Source organism: Crocuta crocuta, unplaced genomic scaffold, assembly GCF_008692635.1.
Source record: "Crocuta crocuta isolate KB4526 unplaced genomic scaffold, BGI_CrCroc_1.0 scaffold248, whole genome shotgun sequence".
Taxonomy (NCBI): Eukaryota; Metazoa; Chordata; class Mammalia; order Carnivora; family Hyaenidae; genus Crocuta; species Crocuta crocuta.
Genome location: NW_027532409.1, coordinates 5,333,679 through 5,350,891, shown reverse-complemented (window position 1 = coordinate 5,350,891; position 17,213 = coordinate 5,333,679). Strand labels below are relative to the sequence as shown.

General features: G+C 49.6%; 1 protein-coding gene across 1 annotated transcript in view; it reads left to right on the top strand.

Moving 5' to 3' along the window:
* Window positions 1–17,213, top strand: part of SRC (SRC proto-oncogene, non-receptor tyrosine kinase) — a 51,248-nt gene that overhangs the window by 16,643 nt on the left and 17,392 nt on the right. Inside the window, exons 2-5 of the mRNA XM_077778843.1 lie at window positions 450–520; window positions 13,129–13,296; window positions 14,162–14,419; window positions 16,083–16,182. Of these exons, the coding sequence (XP_077634969.1) occupies window positions 14,170–14,419; window positions 16,083–16,182 (350 nt within the window). The 5' untranslated portion in view covers window positions 450–520; window positions 13,129–13,296; window positions 14,162–14,169. The remainder of the gene's footprint in view (window positions 1–449; window positions 521–13,128; window positions 13,297–14,161; window positions 14,420–16,082; window positions 16,183–17,213) is intronic.

Genomic DNA, 17,213 nt, shown 5'->3' with positions numbered 1-17,213 from the left:
ATAATTCCTCCTTTGGCTGGTCTAGCTACATGGCTTTAGTCTGTCTTTCATACTTCAGTGCCTGGCACATAGCAGGTGCTCAGCTAAGCTCTGGTGAAGAAGAAGCCAACCAACGCACAACGATTGTTGTGGGAGCCCTGTCCCTAGGCATCTCTGCTTATGGAACTCATCCTTGAAGCCCCTTCGCAGATGCTGCCTCTCCCAGCTTCTCCCAGTCAGAGAGGGTCGCTAGTGCTCGCTGCACACTTGGTCTGAGGCTCTCGGCTCAGAGATGTGGATGGAGACCTGTTGACAATCCACCTCATGTACATAGTAATATATTGATGAACAAAAGGACCATGCACTGACTAGGCACCAGGCACAGTGGGGAGCCTTGTGCATGGGTGGCCTTAGTGAATCCTCCACAACAACCTTGAAGGTAGATCTCATTATCATCTCTCCCTTTGCAGAGCACAGAAGCTCCGAGAAGTGAAGTGACTTTCCCAGCTATGAGAGAGCGCATGCCAGGATTTGAAACCAGGTAAGACTGTGTTTTTTCTTAAAAAGAAAAGGGAAAACCATTAATCCACACACAGTAAAAAATAATTCGAACAGTACAAAGGAAGACAGGGAAAAGCCTCTCTTGCACCCAGGTCTCCTTGCCCAAGGCAGGCACTGGGAAGGGGTTCTGGGGGGTCCTTTCAGGGAGATGCAGACATATATAAGCGTGTATGTTAGAAAACAAACAAACAGACAAACAAACACAAAGGGTAGCATGTTCTACACCTGGTTTTTCTTGACGGTGTACCTTGAAGATCATTTGTGCTACCGCTTTCTCCTGGTTGAATATTCTAGTATTCACTGTGTGGATGGAGACCAGGCTTTGTTTAATTAGTGAAGAATATTTTGGTTGTTTCCAGTCTTTTGCTAATTATAGACAGTTCTGTGATGAATATGCATCACACACTTCTTATTCATATATGAGGGCTCATCTAGGATTAATCCCAAACTGCAGGGTCAGAAGGCGTGTGTGGTTGTAATTTTGCTGGAGATTGCCGGAGTGTCCTTCCTGAAGGTTGTGATCACGCACCCTCGCGCCACACCCTCTGGTCCCTCCTCATTCTCACCAATGTGGGTTGCTATAGAATTTCAGGGTCTTTGCCAATCTGACAATTGAACAGTGGTCTCTGCTGTAGTGTTTTGCTTTTTCTACTATCACAGCTTTATTGAGATATAATTCACAGACCAAACAATTCACCCATTTAAAACGTCTGATTTAATGGTTTTTAGTGTATTCACAGAGTTGTGTAATCATTACCACAATCAATTTTAGAACTTTTTTTTCTTTTTTTCAAAGTTTATTTATTTTGGGGGCGCCTGGGTGGCTCAGTCGGTTAAACGTCCGACTTCGGCTCAGGTCATGATCTCGCGGTTCATAGGTTCGAGCCCCGCATCGGGCTCTGTGCTGACTGCCAGCTCAGAGCCTGGAGCCTGTTTTGGATTCTGTGACTCCATCTCTCTCTCCCCCTCCCCTGCTCACGCTGTCTCTTTCTCTCTCTCAGAAATAAATAAAACATTAAAAAAAATTTTTTTTTAATTTAAAGTTTACTTATTTTTGAGAGAGAGGGAGGGAGAGAGAGCATTAGCAGGGGAGGGGTAGAGAGAGAGAGAGGGAGAGAGAGAGAATCTCAAGCAGGTTCTACACTAGGACTTCAGAACCTGACGGGGGGCTGCAACTCATGAACTGTGAGATCATGATCTGAGCTGAAACCAAGAACTGGACCTTTAACTGACTGAGCCACCCAGGTGCCCCTGAACATTTTTATCACCCCAGAAAGAAACCGTGTGCCCATTAATCAGTCCCCACTCTCCTCAAATGTTTCTCCCCTACCCTAGGCAACAACAAATCTTTCTGTTTCTATAGATTTGCCTAGTCTAGTCTAGACCTTTTATTTAAACAGAATCATACAACATGTGGTCTTTTGTGTCTCGCTTCTTTAACTTACATCATGTTGTCAAGATTCCTCCATGTTATAACATGTTATCAGCACTTCATTCCTTTTTCTTGCCAAATAATACTCCACGGTCTGGATATAGTAGCACAGTTTCTTTGTCTATTCGTCAACTGATGGGCATATGGTGGTTTCCACTTTTTGGCTCTTATGAATAATGCTGTCATGGATATTCATGTACATGTTTTTATGTGAATGTTTTCTCTTGGGTATACACCTAGGAGTGGACCTTCTGGATCATATAGTAACTCTATGTTTAATCTTTCGGGGAAATGCCAGAGACACCATTGTACAGCCCCACGAGCAGTGTGTGAGGTTTCCAGTTTCTTCGCATCCTTGCCGAAAGCTTGCTGTTATCTGTCTTTTTAATTATAGCCTTCCTAATGGGTGTGAAGTGGTGGCTCGTTATGGTTTTAATTTGCATCTCCTTAATGATTAATGATGCTGGACATCTTTTCACGCAGCTATGGGCCATTTGTAGGTCTTCTTTGGAGAAATGTCCATTCAAATCCTTTGCCCATTTTTTAATTGGCTTGTTTGTCTTTTTGTTGTTGACTTGTAGACATTCTTTATATATTCTAGGTACAGATCGTCTATCACATATATGGTTTGCAATTATTTTTTCCCATTCTGTGTATTCTTTTTATCTCCTTGATGGTGTCCTTTGGACACAAAGGCTTTTAATTTTGATGATGTCCATCATTTTTTCTTTTTTGTTTTTGTTTTTGTTTTTTTCTTTTGTTGCTTGTGCCCTGGGTGTCATATCTAACAAACCAAGGTCATAAAATTTATACCTACTTTTTCTTATAAGAATTTTTTCAGTTTGATCTTGTATATTTAGGTTCATGATCCATTTTTTAAAAAATTTTTTTGTTTGCTTTTTGAATTTATTTTTGAGGCAGAGAGAGACAGAGCATAAGCGGGGGAGGGGCAGAGAGAGAGGGAGACACAGAATCTGAAGCAGGCTCCAGGCTCTGAGCTGGCTGTCAGCACAGAACCTGACGCGGAGCTCGAACCCACGAACTGTGAGATCATGACCTGAGCCGAAGTCGGACGCTTAACTGACTGAACCACCCAGGCACCCCATCGTGACCCATTTTTAATTCTTTTTTATTAAAAGAAATTTTTAATGTTTATTTATTTTTAAGAGAGAGAGAGAGAGAGAGAGGGTGTGGGGGAGAGAGAAGGAGGCACAGAATCGGAAGTGGCTCCAGGCTCTGAACTGTCAGCACAGAGCTCAACATGGAGCTCAAACCCATGAAATCATGACCTGAAATGAAGTCTGGCACTTAACCAACTGAGCCACCCAGGCACCCCTGGTGATCCATTTTGAATTGATTTTTAGTGTAGGGTTTGAGGAAGGTATCCAGCTTCCTTTTTTTACATGTGCCTATCCAGTTTTTCTTACACCATTTGCTGAAAAGTCTGTTTTATCTCCATTGTGTGGTGTTGGCATGCTTGTCAAAACTCATTTGACTGTAAATGTGAGGGTTTATTCTGTCCCTCAATTCAGTCCCATTGATGTATATGTCTATCCTCATGCCAGTAGCATGGTGTCTTTTTTTAAAAAATTATTTTTAAGTGATCTCTACCTCCGATGTGGGGCTCGAAGTCCACACCCTGAGGTCAAGAGTCCCATGCTGTACCGACCAAGCCAGCCAGGTGCCCCATGGTGTCTTGAGTACTGGAGCTTTTCCACAAGTTCTGACATTGAGACGAGAGAGCCCTCAAGCTTTGTTGTTCTTTTTCAAAATCGTTTTGGCTATTCTGGGTCTCTTGACTCTCCATGTGAACTTTCGGATCAGTTTGTCAATTTTCACGAAGAAGATAGCTGGGATTTTGATAGGGATTATGTTGAGTCTGTGGATCAGTTTGGGGAATATTACCAGCTTAGCCATGTTTAGTCTTCTAATCCATGAACATGGGATGTCTTTCCATTTATTTAGATTTTCTTTAATTTCTTTCAACAATTTTTGAAGTTTTTTAGAGTATAAATTTTGCACTTCTTTGACTACTCTTATTCGTAAGTATGGTTTTGATATTGTAAAATGTTTTCTTAATTTTATTTTTGGACTATTCATTAGTAGTATATGGAAATATAATTTATTTTTTTATAAATCGATATTGTACCTGCAACCTTGATGAACTTGTTTATTAATTCCGATAAGTTTTTAGTGGAATCCTTAGGGATTTCCGTATACAAGATCATATCATCTGCAAACAGGGAGAGCTTTACTTTTTCCTTTCCAGTCTGGATGCCTTTTAGTTCATCTTCTTCTCAAATGCCCTGGCTGGAACTTCCAGTACAATGTTAAGGAGAAGTTGTGAGAGAGGACATTCTTATTTCTGACCTTTTCATAGGTCAGTACTCAACACCACTAAATATGATGTTGGATATGAATTTTTCATAGGTGCCCTTTATCAGATTCCCTTCCATGGAATTTGTTGAGTGTTTTTATCATGATTTTGTCAAATGCCTTTTCTGCATCTATTGAGGTTATTATGTGCTTTTTGTCCTTTATTCTATTGGTATGGGGTATTACATTAGTTGATTTTCAGTAAATTAATCCAACTTCATATTCTTGGAGTGAATCTCTCACTTGGTCAGGATATATAATTCTTCTTATATGTTGTTGAATCCAGTTTGCTAGTATTTTATTAAAGATTTTTACATCTTACATTCATTCATTTCTCCTTTTTTGTTTTTTAATGATGTCTTTGTCTGGTTTCAGTATTAGGGTAATACTGGCTTCATAGAGTGAGTTGGGTGGTGTACCTAGTGAAGACTGGGTATTAATTCTTTAAATGTTTGCTAGAATTCACCGGTGAAGTCCTCTGGATCTGGGTCTGTATTTGTGAGAAGTTTTAAAATTACTAATTTAATCTCTTTTTCCTTGTTTTAGTTTTATTCCACTTTTCTATTTCTTAGTTTTTGTTTTTTTAAAGGAGTTTGTCCATTTCATCTAAGTTATGTTATTTGTCGGAATAGCACTATTCATAACTTTCCCCTATAACCTTGCTTATTTCTAAGGTTTGTAATATTGTCCTCTCTTTCATTCCTGTTTTTAGCAATTTGAGTCTTCTCTCTGATTTTCTTGTTCAATCTAGCTAAAGGTTTGGCAATTTTGTCAATCTTTTCAAAGAACAAACTTTTGGTTTTGTTGATTTTCTCTGTTGTTTTTATTTTCGATGCCATTAATTTCTGCCCTAATCTTTATTTCCTTTCTTTTACTTGCATTAGGGCTTGTTTGCTTTTCTTTTTTATTGTGTTAAGGTGGAAGGTTAGGTTATTGGTTTGATATCTTTCCTATTTTTTTTTTTTAATTTGGGAGAGAGAAAGTGCACAAGCAGGAGAGAGGGACAGAGAGAGAGAGGGAGAGAGGGAGAGAAGAAGAGAGGGAGAGAGGGAGGGAGAGAGAGAGAGAATCTTAAGCAGGCTCCATGCTGATGCAGGCTTGATCCCATGACCCTGGGATCATGACCTGAGCCAAAGTCAAGAATTGGATGCTCAACTGACTGAGCCACCCAGGCATCCCTTTCCTCTTATTTATTATTCTTTCTTTCTTTCTTTCTTTCTTTCTTTCTTTCTTTCTTTCTTTCTTTCTTCTTTCTTTCTTTCTTTTTCTTTCTTTCTTCTTTTTTAATATAGGTATTTACACTTATAAATCTCTCTTCAAGTTCTACTTTATTGCACCCCATACATTTTGATATGCTGTGTCTTCATCTTAATTCACCTCAAAGTTATTTTCTATTGTTTTGATGATTTCTTTGACTCACTGGTTACTGAGGAATGGATTAATTTTTACATATTTGTAATTTCTGTTACTGATTTCTTAATTCATTCCATTGTGAATGGAAACATAGTTTGTATTATTTCACTCCTTCTGCCCTTGTTTATGGCTTAGAATATGGTCCATCCCAGAGAATGTTCTGTGCACTTGAGAAGAATGTGTATTTTGTTGTGGTGGGGGAGTGTGTGTAGTTTTAATTTACATTAATCTTTTTAAAAAATGTTTGTTTATTTTGAGAGAGAGAGAGAGAGGAAAAATTTGGAGTGTGAGCAGGGGAGGAGCAGAGAGAGGGAGACAGAGAATCCCAGGCAGGCTCCACACTGACAGTGTGGAGCCTGACACGGGGCTCAAACCCACAAACCATGAGATCATGACCAGAGCTGAAATCAAGAGTCGGATGCCCCCAGGCACCCCTAATTTGCATTTCTCTTATTAATGAGGCTGAGCATCTTGTCATATGTTGAAGAGCTATTTGGCTTGCTGTAAACTATCTGTGGTTACTTTTCATATTTTGTGGGAGCGCATTATATATTAAGGGGAAAACCCTTGTCTGTCATATGAGTTACAAATATTTTTCTTAGTTTGTTATTTTCCTTTTGAATTTATGATATTTATTGAGCCATGCAGACATTTTAGATTTCTATGTAGATAGATTTATCATTTTTTTAATGTTTATTTATTTTTGAGAGAGCGAGCACACGCAAGCGGGGGAGGGTCAGAGAGAGAGGGAGACACCGAATCCAAAACCGGCTCCAGGTTCTGACCTGTCAGCACAGAGCCCAACATAGGGCTCTAACCCACAAACTGTGAGGTCCTGACCTGAGCCAAGGGCAGACCCTTAACCTCCTGAGCCACCCAGGTGCCCTGATAGATTTATCATTTTAAAAATGACTTTTAGGTTTGGGGTGCCTGAGTGGCTCAGTCAGTTGAGTGGCCGACTCTTGATCTCGGCTCAGGTCATGGTCTCATGGTTTATGAGTTCAAGCCCCGGTTGGGCTTATCAGTGGTGCAGAGCCTGCTTGGAATTCTCTCTCTCTCTCCCTCTCCCTCTGCCTGTACCCCACTTGTGCTCTCTCGCTCTCTCTCTCTCTCTCTCTCAAAATAAATAAATAGACATAAAAAATGATTTTTAGGTTTTGTGCCATGTTAAGAAGTGTTTTTCTCATTCTGAGATCAGAAAATTTATTCTCTGCTCCCCGTTTTAGAGATTTATGGTTTTATTTTTATGTGGTTTAAGTCTGATTGATCTGGAATTTATAGGCATATGGAGTAGGTTTGGAATCTAACTTTAGTATGTTTCCTGATGCCAGGTCATTGATCTCAGTTCTATCTTAAAAATAATCTACCTTTTTTTACACTGGCGTGAAATGCCACTTTTGTTATGTGTTAAATCCCTGTATGTTTTTGGACCTTCTATTTTGTTCCATTGATTTATTTGTTTTTGTGCTGATATCACACAGTTTTAATTATTCTGACTTTATAGTAATTTTCACTATTTGGTTGGGCTATTTCCCTCTCATTATTCTTCTTTTTAGGAATTTTCTGGCTACTCATACACATTTACTTCTACTTATAACTTTAAACTTGACATGTCTGGATTAAAAGAAAATCCTGTTGGGATTTTTATTGGGATCACATTCAAGTTTTAGATTAATTTAGGAAGAATTGATATTTTCATAATGCTAAGCTTTCTTTGATTTTCTTTTCTTTTTTTTTTTAATTTTAGAGAGAGTGCAAATGGTAGGGGGCAAAGAGAGAGAGAGAGGGAGAGAGAGAGGCTCCACACCCAGCATGGAGTCCAATGCAGGGCTTGGTTTGTGAGATCAAGACCTGAGCTGAGATCAAGAGTTGGATGCTCAACAAATTGAGCCACCCAGGCACCCTTTCATTTTCTTTTCTTTTTCTTTTTTAAGTTTATTTATATATTTTGAGAGAGAAAGAGACAGAGAGAACAAGTGAGCATGTGAAGAGGGGAGGGGCAGAGAGAGGGAGAAAGAGAGAATCCCAAGCAGGCTCCCTGCTGGCAGCACAGAGCCGGATGTGGGGCTCAATCTCATGAACTGTGAGATCATGACCTCCTGAGCCGAGATGAAGAGCTGGATGCCTAACTAACCAAGCCACCCAGGGACCCTGATTTTATTTTCTGATTGCTGTTGGTATATAGATACATTGTGGATTCGGAGATTAGCTTTTAATTTCCTTCCACTTAATTTGCTTTGTGCTGAATAGTTGCAGACTCTGTTGCATTTCCCAGATCTACATTGATAACATCTGCAAGTGATGATACTCGTCTTCTCTTTTCTAATTCCCTTTTATTACTTCCATTTCTTGTTCTTAGCTCATTCGATTGGCAAGGATCTCAGAGCAAGGTTAAGTCGTGGACACGCTTGTCTTTTCTGGACTCTTTCCCTGTGAAGTGGCTTTTCTAGGCCTGGGCTCCTAATGAACTCCGCCAGGCCATCCCTCTAGGGCCATGCACAGAGCTTGGCAATAGTAGGAATCTGGGAAGTCTTTGCCTCATTGTAGCAGTGATTACAAAAGAGAGCCAGGGTATAAGAAAGGTTTTCCAGAGCAGTGATGATGGTAGCTGATATTTGTTGAGCACTTCCTATCTACTAGGCACTATGTAAGTAGTACCTCATGTTTCCTCACAACAAGGCCAGTTATGTGGGAACAATGAGGCAGATTCCCATTTTTATAACGGGTAGACTGAGGCCCCCTTGAGGCTGCACGACCAGGAAGCGGCGAGGCGGCATCTGATCCTAGTGCTCTGGCTCCAGGCTTCTATTTTTGTGATGCTTCTGCTTTCCTGGAGGGACCAGAGTTATGATGATATCAGAGGCGGACCTCCAACCCCTGTGGTAGCTCTGTGTCATGGGGGGCGGAGATGGCAGAGTGGCGAGGGCGCCTGGGGCTGTGGGCGCTGCCTGCACAGAGGGCGGTACACCAGACGTGCACCTGGAGGCCCAGACCTGCGAGCCCAGACCTGCGAGCGCCCCAGCCCTGGTGCCCTCACTTGCTGTGTGGCCTCGGGCAAGGCTTGGCTTCCCTGAACCTCGGTTCTGTCTGTCAGGCAGGCCCAGTTATAGTCCCTACGTCACTGTGCTGTCAGGACAACAGACTATCCATGGCCTGTGAAGTTCTCAGCTCTGTGTGTGGCATTCAAGGCCTGGCCACCTAACTCCCACCTCCTCTTGCGTCGTTCCTCTTAGCCCTTGTCATGATAATAACGACAGCAAAAGACATGGGGTGCTGTTGGCCAAGTACTTATTCTGTGCCTGGCACATGGGCTCTCTTGAATTCTCAGATGTTAGGCTTATTATCATCCCCATTTTAAAGAAACTGAGAGGCAACATGATTTGCCCAAGAAGATTTAGCTTGTAGTACTGGAGGCAGGATTTGAACCCAGGCCTGACTGTGTTCCTTACTCTCACCTCCTAGGCCCCTGGATTCCTTTTGCCCTTAGAGTACGTGGAGGTGACGCTCTTCAGAGTAGGGAATGAAGGGGTGGGTCTGCTGCAGCTGGATGCCAGGATTCCCCAGATTCTTCTGGATGTTGTAAGGGTCTGTGTGCCTGGGGAGGGGTGAGGAGGGAGAGTGTGGTGCCCTCCAGCAGGGGGGCCATGGGAGAGGGCAACTGTGCAGGGCCTGGCGGGCCCAGAAGTGGGGATTAGGCTTCACCCAGAGGGGAGTGATGGGAAGCTCTTCCATGGGTTTTTTTTTTTTTTTTTTTTTAGGTTTCATTAAAAAACCATTCTTGACAAAGTAATTTCGAAATGTCAAGTGATACAGCACATACATACAGTAAAACAGGGATTTTCCTTCCCCATCCCACACCTTTTGGATGAAACGCTGTGAAGAATTTGGAATCCTTCCAGAACTTTCTCTACAGCTCTATAGCACGTGCTCTCATAGGCGCACTTACACACGCACATGCTGGTTTCCTTTAGAGAAGTCATCATACACACGGGTGCTGTGTGCACATGGGGAGCACTGGCTCGTTGAGTCTTCCCTAAGCCCACGAGTGAGGCAGCATTCTCGTCCTCTTTTTCCAGCTGAGGAGACTGAGACCCTGAGGGGCCCAGAGGCCCCTGTGCACTGGCAGCTCCTCTCTTCACAGCGCATCTTCTCGGGCCACACCGAGCTCTCGTTCTGTCCGATTCGCGGCGCGGCCGTCCCCTCCAGGAACAGACCATCATTTATGCAGCCCCTCTCTCACGGGCACCTAGTCGTTTCCAGGTTTCCACGGAGCGTGCTCAGCAGAGGAGGCCCCCGCTGTCGGTGCGGTTTCCAGGGATGCCTCTGGCTGCGGGGAGGAGGGTGCACGGAGGGCCACGCTCCTGCATCCGGGCCCAGGCAAGCTCCCGGCTGAGGGGACGGAGACAGAGTTGGGGGAGGGACACATTTGAGGATGATCTGGGGAGGTGGGAGAGCCAGCGCTGACACAGTGACTCGTGACACAGGGCCGGGGCTGCAGCCTGGGGGAGATGCCAAGTCGGCCCGGGGCCCCTGGGGCATGAAGAGCCGAGGCGGTGAGGGGCGTGCGTCGCAGGCCTGCTTCCTGGTACCTCCCGTGCACAAGCCCTCAGTCTGGAGGCTGCGGTCGGAAGGCTGGGGTGCGGGGCGGCTCCCCGGAGGAAAGGGGCCTCCTTCCTCTGGGAACCTCAGGCCCCCCCCAGTCCGGAGGCCTCACCACTTCCCCTCGGCCCCACAGGGGTCTATCTGCATCTCAGAGTGTGCAAATGGCGGAAGAGATGTGGGGTTGGCGCCTCTCAAATGGGCAACTCATGGTGACTTGGCGTTTGGGCCCCAGAACCAAAAGGCCCCGAGACAGGGTCCTGCCTCAAGAAAGGAGCCCGGGCTCTGGGAGGGTGCCGTCTCCCGAGGTCACACAGCGTGGCAGCAGCCCTGCAGGGGACTAGACCCCACCCTAAGTGTGCCTGTCCTTCCTCGAGCACATTCTGCTTTGTCGAAGCCAGAAACCCCTGGCTTTCTCTGGGAGGGGAGCTGCCTTCTCCGCTCATGCGCTGTCTGCCAAGGGCACCTGGCTGTTCCACGCGGGAGAGGTCCCGAGGGCAGGGAGGTAGGGCCCCCAGTTCCCCCGGCAGATCCCATGAGCAAGCCCCTGCGTCCTGCCTGTCCAGTGTGGTTCCCTGTCCCCTCTCGCCCTCGCTGTGTAACCTCAGACAAGTTCCTCAACCTCTCTGTGCCTCAGTTTCCTCATCGGTAAAATAGGGAAACTTAGTATCTACCTCCTAGATTATCATGAGGATTTGACAAACGAGTATTTGCAAACTGCTTGGAGCGGGACGTGTCTAAGGCCCAGGCCCTGGGGGTTTTTGAGTATCCAGGAAGTGACACTTGGTTTTCACAACATGACAAGACAGGAACAGAGCAGGATGCAAATCTTGTGTATGTTCGTTCGGTCTTTTGTCTACTCTGCAAATATTTCCAGAACAATTCGTAGGTACCGGGCCTGTCCTGGCCACTGGGGAGGTGGAGATGGATACGAGCCAGCCCTGCCCGCAGGGAGCTTCGACGACGCCACTAGATGGGTCCCGGTTTGTTTACGGCTGTACGTTCCCACGATGCCCAGGCGGTTGTCTTCCAGCGGCGGGCCTGGCAGCGAGCAGCCCTGTCCTGAGCGCGTGCCGTGTGCCGTCCTCGCGGACTCGCTCAGAGCCCTGTCGTGTGGGCGCTGCTGTCACCCCGCACCAACAGAGCAGGAAGCTGAGGCCTGGGTCCCCTGCTGAGATGGCAGGGCCGGGATTCAAACCCTCTGGTGCTCTAGCTCTTAACCTCCACGCGCCTGCCTCCCCACAAACACGTGTTACTTGTATAATCAGATTTAACCACAAAGACCAGCAAAACAAACAGAACAGAAACTCCACAAACCAACACTGAAAGCGGAGGCCGGGCCACCTTAGCTGGGTCGTGAAGGCCTTCTTGTACTTTTCCTGATGCCCCGGGAGGAGGGGTCTTGCTCAGTGTGAGAGGACTGGGGCCACGGGCTGCCTTTTTCCCCCCACCTCGCACCTGCCCAAGAGGGTACGTGCGTCTCCTTGGTGCCAGGAGAGTGCTGGCCTGGCCCAGGCCTGGCTCTCCCTCTTTCTCCACAGCACACTGACCACTTACTCTTTCTCCTGGCCTTGATTACCTCCAGGGACAGGGGGCTCACCCTTCACCATTTAGTTCATTCTGAAGAAAGTTCAGGCTCCTAGAAAGTTCTCCATTTAAAACATCTTTGTAAATTATATTTCAAAATGTATTTTTACAATTTGTATTTCCTCTGAAGGTCCCACAGACAAATGTCCTCTGGCCCCAGGCCTGGCCAGTTCATCTCTGTGTCCCTCTGCAGACTGGCCTAGCTCCCAGTGCGCACTCAGTGCCGTGAATGCTGGATCAGCGAGCCACTGGGTAGGGAGTGCAGTGGGCAGGGCCGGGCCTCCAGCAAGCCTGGGGCTGCAGGTAACTGGGTCAGTAGGGCCCACGGGACACCAGCTCTGTGAGTGCTGATGTGACCGCAATGGACTGGGTTGCCATAGAAATTGGTCTTCTTTGTCCATAGACCTGATGGCCTGTCCCTCAGGAGGCCCTGCTGATCCCTTGGGGCCTCCCCAGCACCCTCCCCCCCATTCTCTGAGCTGGATGGTCCCCGGGGAGCATGTAGGCCGTGCTCACCTCGTGCAGCCAGTCAGCCTGAGGCCCGGGGGGTGCAAGAACTGGCCAAGTGAGGTTCACACGGCCGGGAGAGCTCTCAGAGCTGGGCCTGCTAAGGGCCAGCAGTCTCACCTAAGGCCTCAGCCAGTCAAGAGCACTTCTGCCCCTCCATGGGCTCTCAGAGCACATTCTGGACTGATTCCAGGGCCCTCAGCACCCGCTGGGGAGAATATTCAGAGCCTGCCTTGTCCGCATGTCCAGAATCCCACAGTATCAAGAAGCTGATGGGACAGGTGACCTGCTGTGCTCCCGGCAGGAGGGTACTTGCCTCATTCTGTACCATGGACCTGGGCGATCCCTTCATTTCCAGTTGAGGAAACAGGGCACAGAGAGGTTAAGTCACCTGCCTGAGGCCACACAGCTGATGAGGGGCAAAGTGGGGTCTGAGCCTGGGGAGTCTGGCTCCAGAGCCCGCCCTTACCCACCGTGCCATACCCTGCCTTGCTTTTGCTCATACAGTGCTTTGCGAAGGTTGGAGGATATTTCAGGTCTGGGAAGCTCTGAGCACTGGAACTTTCAGTCAGAGCCTGATCAGTTGTGACCCAAGAGTCAGAGCCTTGGTGATGTCTCTTTCTAATCATACCCTCACGATGGCCCTGAGAAGTCTCTTCATCCCTGTTTTGCAGATGAAGACGTCGAGGCCCGAAGAGGGGAAGTAAGTTGCCTAGGGTCACATAGTGGGGAGAAGTGGAGCAGAGCCTCCAGTCCCGGACCCCTGACTCCACCCCTGGTGTCCTTGCCGAGACCTCAGGCTGCCTCCCAGATCCTCCGGGACAGCCCCTGCCTTCCACCAGGTGAGGTGACGACCCATCAAGGCTGCCAAGGTGAGGGAGGAGGGAGGCGTGGCCACGACGGTGGGGAAGGCCAGGCTCGCTGGGAGCTGAGGCCAGCCAGGGTCTGTTTGTTGGGAGGTGGGAGGCAAAAGAGGGTGACAGGGCTGTGGGCATCACTGGGAGGTTTTCAGCTTGTTTCTTTTCTGGACCACATGTTACCAAGGAGAGGTACAAAAATCCAGGAGGACTCAGGCCAGAAAGGATTTGGGGAAAATTTCCCAAGGGGACGACTTTTAAGCTGAGGACTGAAGGAGGCCTGAGTTATTCTGGTGAAGTGGTCAGGGAAGAGCATCCAGGCAGAGGGAACAGCATGTGCAAAGGCCTTGTGGCTGGCGTGAACTCCCAGACATCTCTCCTTTCAGCCTCCTGCTATATCGCTGTCCTGGTTGCATATCCCAGCACCTTTCCCCTTGGTGACAATTTCAGTCAGTCATGTATTTGGTCAGCAAGCCCTCAGTGAGCCTTCTCCTATGTGCTGCGTGCCTGGGATATAGACATGACTCAGATACTGTCCCTGCCCATGACAGACAGAAACTGACTCAGGGGAAGGTGGGGGGAGGTTAGGGCTTCTGATTATGAGTCATTTCTTCTGCGCTTGGCCCCGTACCAAGGAAGCAGCTTAAGGGTTGTCATTATTCCCATTTTACAGATTTAGAAACTGAGGCTCTGAAAGTCTAACTTACCCAAAGAGGCTAGTACCCTTCTTTGGGCCTCAGTTTCCTCATCTGTAGAATGGGTGGGGCTAGATGCTGTCCAAAGGGCCCCGGCCCAGCAGCCCTGCCTGGCCCCAGAGTCCTTCACTCCCAGGGTGCTTTCTCATCTCCAGCCAGGACCATGGGCAGCAACAAGAGCAAGCCCAAGGATGCCAGCCAACGGCGCCGCAGCCTGGAGCCCGCTGAGAACAGCCACGGTGGTGGGGGGGGTGCCTTCCCCGCCTCGCAGACACCCAGCAAACCAGCCTCCGCTGATGGCCACCGGGGCGCCAGTACGGCCTTCCCCTCCGCAGCTGCCGAGCCCAAGCTGTTCGGGGGCTTCAACTCCTCGGACACAGTCACCTCCCCGCAGAGGGCGGGGCCACTGGCTGGTCAGTGGGCCTGGGAGTGTGGGTGCCTGAAGGGGCAGGGACACAGGCTGTAGGTGTCTTGGGTTTGGGGACAGCTGGGAGTTTCCTGGAGGCTGTGGGTGGGGAAAAGCTTTGTAAACTGGAAAGTGTGGTGCACATCCCCTTGCCTTTGAGGGTGAATCCAATGCAGAGTGTAAAGGCGTCCGGAGATACGGGACTGACCGTAGCAGGGAACTGAGGCCCAGAGAGCCAGGGCGCTGTTTGCTCAGGGCAGTACAGGGACCAGATCTGCGGCTGTTTTTGGCTCTGGTCAGCCCAGAGACGGGTCAGGACAGGAGGCCTTGGGTGGCAGAGCGGGCAGGGCAGGTTAGGAGGGAGAAAGGGAGCTCTGGTCCTCAGGCGGCCTGCCCAGCGCTGAGATGCGCCCCTGCGCCCTCTGCTGGCATCTTGGGGGTATGGCAGCTCCAGGCAAAGGGTGCTTAGAGATGCCTGTGTGGTTCCCCTACCGCCCCCCCCCCCAAAAGACACGTAAACCCCTGCATTCTTACCTCGACATGCTCAGGACGACGTACAGTCAGCAACTCACTCCTAATATATCTGTGCAGACACTTTAACAAGCTGAGCTGGAAACACCATCAGAGATAATCGAAGGTACCGTGCATATAGAGACACACTTAAGGACACGTGGACGTGCACAGATACACACCTAACACGGATGTGCACAAATAGAAACACACATGCACAAATAACCTCAGCATCCCGGATTAGGACACACACACGTGCAGTCAGAAGCCCCTCAAGGCCGCACACAGGACACACACACGTGCTCGGCTCTGAACACCATCACGGATGCCCACAGGTGCACAGAGGCACATGCATGTGGTGAGGGCAAACACACACGGGGACGCTCACGGGTGCCTCAGGCACGTGCCCAAGTGACGCAAACAGGCCCGCGAAAGCACCCGTTCGTCTGTGGTGTCCCTCCTGTGGGCTGGACTCTTCGGGTGCTGGGGACACAACAGTACATAGAAGAGACAAACCCCGATGGGGGGAAAGACAGAGCAAGGCGTGTCGACTGGGGAGCATGTTCGAAGGTGGTGCTGCTGAGAAGGAACAGAAAGGGCAGGCAGGGGCTCTTGGGGCGGGTGCGGGGTGAAGGTTGTGGTTAAAACGGGGGACAGAGAGGACCTCTTTGAGGGGACGGACACTACCTGGAGCCGAGATCTCCCCAGACACGTAGAAGCACCGAGAATCACACAGAGAGGAAGCCGGGCAACCCAGCTGGGTGCAGTTTCCTTCATTTGCTGGTTCATTCACCTGCTGTTGCTTCTTGAGCACCTACTGTGTGCCAGGCTCTGGGAAGAACACGGAGATGCCTGGGGGCCTCTGGGCTGCAGGGAGGACGAGCACTGGACAGAAGCCAGCACTCAGAGCCAGCCAGAGCCTGGCGGGCATGTTCCTATGTGGAGAGATGCACATGCCTCCCACACACCCTCACAGGGCTCCCTGACACACACACACCATGGACACGCTGCGGGTCACCCCCTGTAAAGGTGGCCACATCTGCGGGCTGGGCTGTGACTGTCGTGAGAAACCCTCCCCCATCCCGCCCAGGGCCATCCTGTGCACCCCCTTTTCAGGCTGCGGCCCTGGCCGTTGTGACACGCCCCACCCCTCTCTGCAGGTGGAGTGACCACCTTTGTGGCCCTCTATGACTATGAGTCTCGGACAGAGACTGACCTGTCCTTCAAGAAAGGGGAGCGGCTCCAGATTGTCAACAACACGTGAGTGACCCCCTTCCCCGTCATCCCTTGGGGCCCCATCCCTGGGACTTGGTCTTGGGCCAGAGCCACTTCTGAGCACCCCAGAGCCAGGGGCAGTGCGATGGGCAGCAGGGAAGGCTAGTGTCAAGGCCGGCCGAGGTCCGGGGAACTCTCCTGGGGCTATGGGAGATGAGACAGGCGGTGCTGCCCAGGGCTCTGGGAGGGCTCCCAGGGCAGGGATCTGGGCTCAGTAACTGCTCCCAGAGGGGCATGTGGTCAGGGCATGACCTGGGACTGCAGAAAACGGGGTGCCCTCCTTAGGAGCCTGGGGCTTGAGGGCCGGGGGCAGCTGGCTGAGCCAGAATGTCTAGCTGCAGGGGGTGGGGCCCGAACTGGGAGAGGCGGGGGTCCCGTACTGGGCACTCAGTGTGAGGGGCCTGTGGCTGGGCGTGGGATGAGACTGGAGATGGGGGGTGGATGTCTGGTTCATCTCTGGAGACCCCAGCCTGGGAGTGGGGCGTCCTAGGGCCAAGCTGGCTCTGGGGCCCCTGTGGGCAGGAGAACAGGAGCAGGCGGGGAATGAACTAGGGGTAGGAGGGGCTCTAACCATGAGGTGGGGGCCCTTCTCCCCTTTTCTGCTCTCCCTCCCCTGTCAGGAGCACACCGGGGGTGGGTGCAGGCTTTGGGCCATATGCCCAGGGGTGAAGGGTAGGGAGCTTCAAGGGCGGGGCAGAGCTCAGCACCTGCTGCACTCCTGCCCTTGACAAGGCCTGCTGTACCCCCATCCTCAGTTGAACTACCCCCCCATTCCTGGCTCAGCTTGCCCCCTCCAGCACTCTCTCAGCTCTCCCTCTCTCTGCTTCTCTCTCGCTGGCCCTTAGGAGGAAGGTGGATGTCAGGTGTGTACTCACTGCTTAGGCGGCGGGCTGGGTGGGCGGCGCGTGGCTGCTTGAGGGAGTGGGGCTGCACCTGCATGTGCTTCCTCTGCACCTCCCTGCCTGTGGTCTTTGGCTCCCTTGGCTGCCCCCCCGCCCCCCAGTCCCCCCCCCCAT